General features: G+C 49.6%; 1 protein-coding gene across 1 annotated transcript; it reads left to right on the top strand.

Annotated features, from left to right (window-relative positions):
* The first annotated feature begins 265 nt into the window (after positions 1-265).
* Positions 266-2,032, top strand: LOC105059380 (protein CANDIDATE G-PROTEIN COUPLED RECEPTOR 7). Its single transcript, XM_010942658.4, has one exon. It carries the CDS (start codon positions 428-430, stop codon positions 1,769-1,771), a length of 1,344 nt encoding a protein of 447 aa, XP_010940960.1. The 5' UTR covers positions 266-427; the 3' UTR covers positions 1,772-2,032.
* The last annotated feature ends 810 nt before the right edge of the window (positions 2,033-2,842 follow it).

The raw sequence follows: 2,842 nt of genomic DNA, 5'->3' as shown, positions 1-2,842 counted from the left end.
TCCTTACGTGGACGTTGACGTATTGCGACCAGTCTAAAACCCACCCCCACCCCCATGCCCACCCCACCTTAAAAAAAAAAAAGAAAAAAAAAAGAAAGAGAAAAAGAAAAAGAAAAGGGACGGGGAGACCAAGAGAGGCCCCGGATCAAAGACGTCTCTCCGGTCGTTCCATGCTTGACTTCGAAGCAAGCCGGCCCCAGAAACTTTGATTTACCATAAAACCCCTATGGCTTTCCAATATGCACCTCCACGCATGGCCTCTTCTCTCGCCTGCGATAAACCCCGACTCTTCGTAATTATCGCCTCCGTCTGGGCATTCGTCGACCCATCCGAAAAATTCCACCAAGAAAGGAATTAAAAAAGAGAAAACAAGAAGACTTCCCAGCCAGATCGAGATCTGGGAACCTCGGGGCCTTCGGCGGCGACGATGGCCCTCCTCCGCCCGTTCCTCCTCCTCGCGGTGGCGCTCCTGGCCTCCTTTCGGCCGTCGGCGGCGGAGATCCGGGTGACGGAGGTCCGATCTGACGGGCGGACCATCATCCCCTTTGATGAGTTCGGCTTCACCCACAACGGCGTCCTGGAGCTCAACGTCTCCGGGATCACCCTCTCGGAAGACTCCGCGAACGTCGACCAGCTTGGCTTCTTCCTCTCCACCCGCGACGCCTGGATCCACGTCGTCCAGCAGCTCCAGGATCACGAAATCACCTGCCCCCTCGAGTCCTCACTCGTCAAGAACGTCTACTCGTTGGACCAACTCAAGAATCCCAATCCCAACCCCAGCGGCCTTTCCATCCCCCGCTCCTCCTCCTTCGGCACCGTCTTCTCCCAACACGACCCCGGCCAGTACACCCTTGTCTTCGCCAACTGCGTCCGTGGCCTCCGCATCTCCATGACCGTCCGCTCCGCCATGTACAACCGGGACGCCCGCACCGGCCGCCCCGCCTACCTCTCCACCGGCGCCGCCGCCCTCCCCCTCATCTACTTCCTCCTTTTCCTTGCCTACGCCGCCCTCGCCGCCGTATGGGTCGCCGTCCTCCTCCGCAAGCGCCTCGCCGCCTTCCGCATCCACTACTTCATGCTTGCCGTCGTCATCCTTAAGGCCCTCAACCTCCTCTGCGAGGCCGAGGACAAGTCCTACATCGAGCGCACCGGCAGCGCCCACGGATGGGACGTCCTCTTCTACATCTTTAGCTTTCTCAAGGGCATCTCCCTCTTCACCCTCATCGTCCTCATCGGCACTGGCTGGTCCTTCCTCAAGCCCTACCTCCAGGATCGCGACAAGAAGGTCCTCATGGTGGTCATCCCCCTCCAGGTCGTCGCCAATATCGCCCAGGTCGCCATCGACGAGTCCAGTCCCTACGCCCGCGACTGGGTCAACTGGAAGAAGGTCTTCCTCCTCGTCGACGTCGTCTGCTGCTGCGCCGTCCTGTTCCCCATCGTCTGGTCCATCAAGAACCTCCGCGAGGCAGCCCGGACCGACGGCAAGGCCGCCGTCAACCTCATGAAGCTCACCCTCTTCCGCCAGTACTACGTCGTTGTCATCTGCTACATCTACTTCACCCGTGTCGTTGTGTACGCCCTCGTCACCATCACCTCCTACCGCTACTTCTGGACCAGTGTTGTCGCCGGGGAGCTTGCCACTCTCGCGTTCTACATCTTCACCGGCTACAAGTTCAAGCCAGAGGTGCACAACCCCTACTTTGTGATCGACGATGAGGAAGAGGAGGCCGCTGCTGAGGCTCTCAAGCTTGATGATGAGTTTGAGTTGTGATGCAGATGCTGGATCAAGAAATGGGCTTACTTTTGAGCAAAAGTGATGACCCTGTGTACAATGCCCGGAACAATTGGAGGATAGAGGTGGGATCTAGTATTTCTTTTCATCTTCTCATTCCATATCTTTTTTTTTCTTTTCTGGCCTTACTGTAATTGGGATTCTCGAATTGATATCATAAGAAGCTTGGAGCTCTAGTTTATCTTCATACTGTACGTTTACTTATGTACTATGAATTTTAATTGATGCTGCTTGTACCTACATAGTGTGCGTAAAATGTATTATGGTTCATTGCTAAGCTCTATGGTTGTGCATTTGTGCTGTTAGATAATTCGGCTGTCTTTTTATTGTTTCTTCAAGTTATTGACAAAGGGGGATTCTAATTCTTTCGTATGCTGGCTCTTTGTACTGTATATTATTTAATTAGATTTTCCAATGTGGCTACCAATTTCAGTTGAAATGGTATGACATGGTGTTCAACATTTTAACAATGTTAAAGAGCTGGCCTTGAATCTCATGGAAACATAAGTTTATCATTTTCTTCCTAATCTACTGCTGCATTGGCAGATTAACCCTGGTAAATTTGTATGCTTATTTTTATAAGCTTCTGCTATGGGATCAGATATGCTTTGTGTTTCTTTTACATATGAAACTAATTTTGAAAAAAATCAATGATTTTTCAGCTTAAATCAAAGTTGTGTTTTTTGGTTGTTAAAGCTTATAGGAAGTCATTCATTTGGTTATTTAGATATTTGAACTGTGAAGGAGGGTTTGGAGTGAGAATGTGGAAGAGATATATAGGGTTTTCCTTGCAAATGGAGAATTGTTGCTGGGGAATTTAAGGTTTGTGGTGTTTAAAGGAAGATATTATTAAATAGTTGATTTGACCCACTTATTTTTAAGCTGGTGTCAAAATTTCTTTAAGCATCACTGTTAGTTGATATTACACTATGCTTCTTTTGACCAAGGGAACACAAGGGCTGATAGTTGAAGAGATTGTGGTGTATAAGGATGCTATCTATGTAGTGTTGATGGTGGCAATTTTTGTGAATACGATTATTGAAAAAAACA

Source organism: Elaeis guineensis, chromosome 16 (genome assembly GCF_000442705.2).
Source record: "Elaeis guineensis isolate ETL-2024a chromosome 16, EG11, whole genome shotgun sequence".
In the NCBI taxonomy this organism is placed as follows: domain Eukaryota; kingdom Viridiplantae; phylum Streptophyta; class Magnoliopsida; order Arecales; family Arecaceae; genus Elaeis; species Elaeis guineensis.
This window is presented reverse-complemented; position numbering and strand designations above follow the sequence as displayed.

What these genes read in the sequence shown, in the direction of transcription:
- LOC105059380 (XM_010942658.4), top strand. Translation starts at nt 428, where the DNA reads ATGGCCCTCCTCCGCCCGTTCCTCCTCCTCGCGGTGGCGCTCCTGGCC.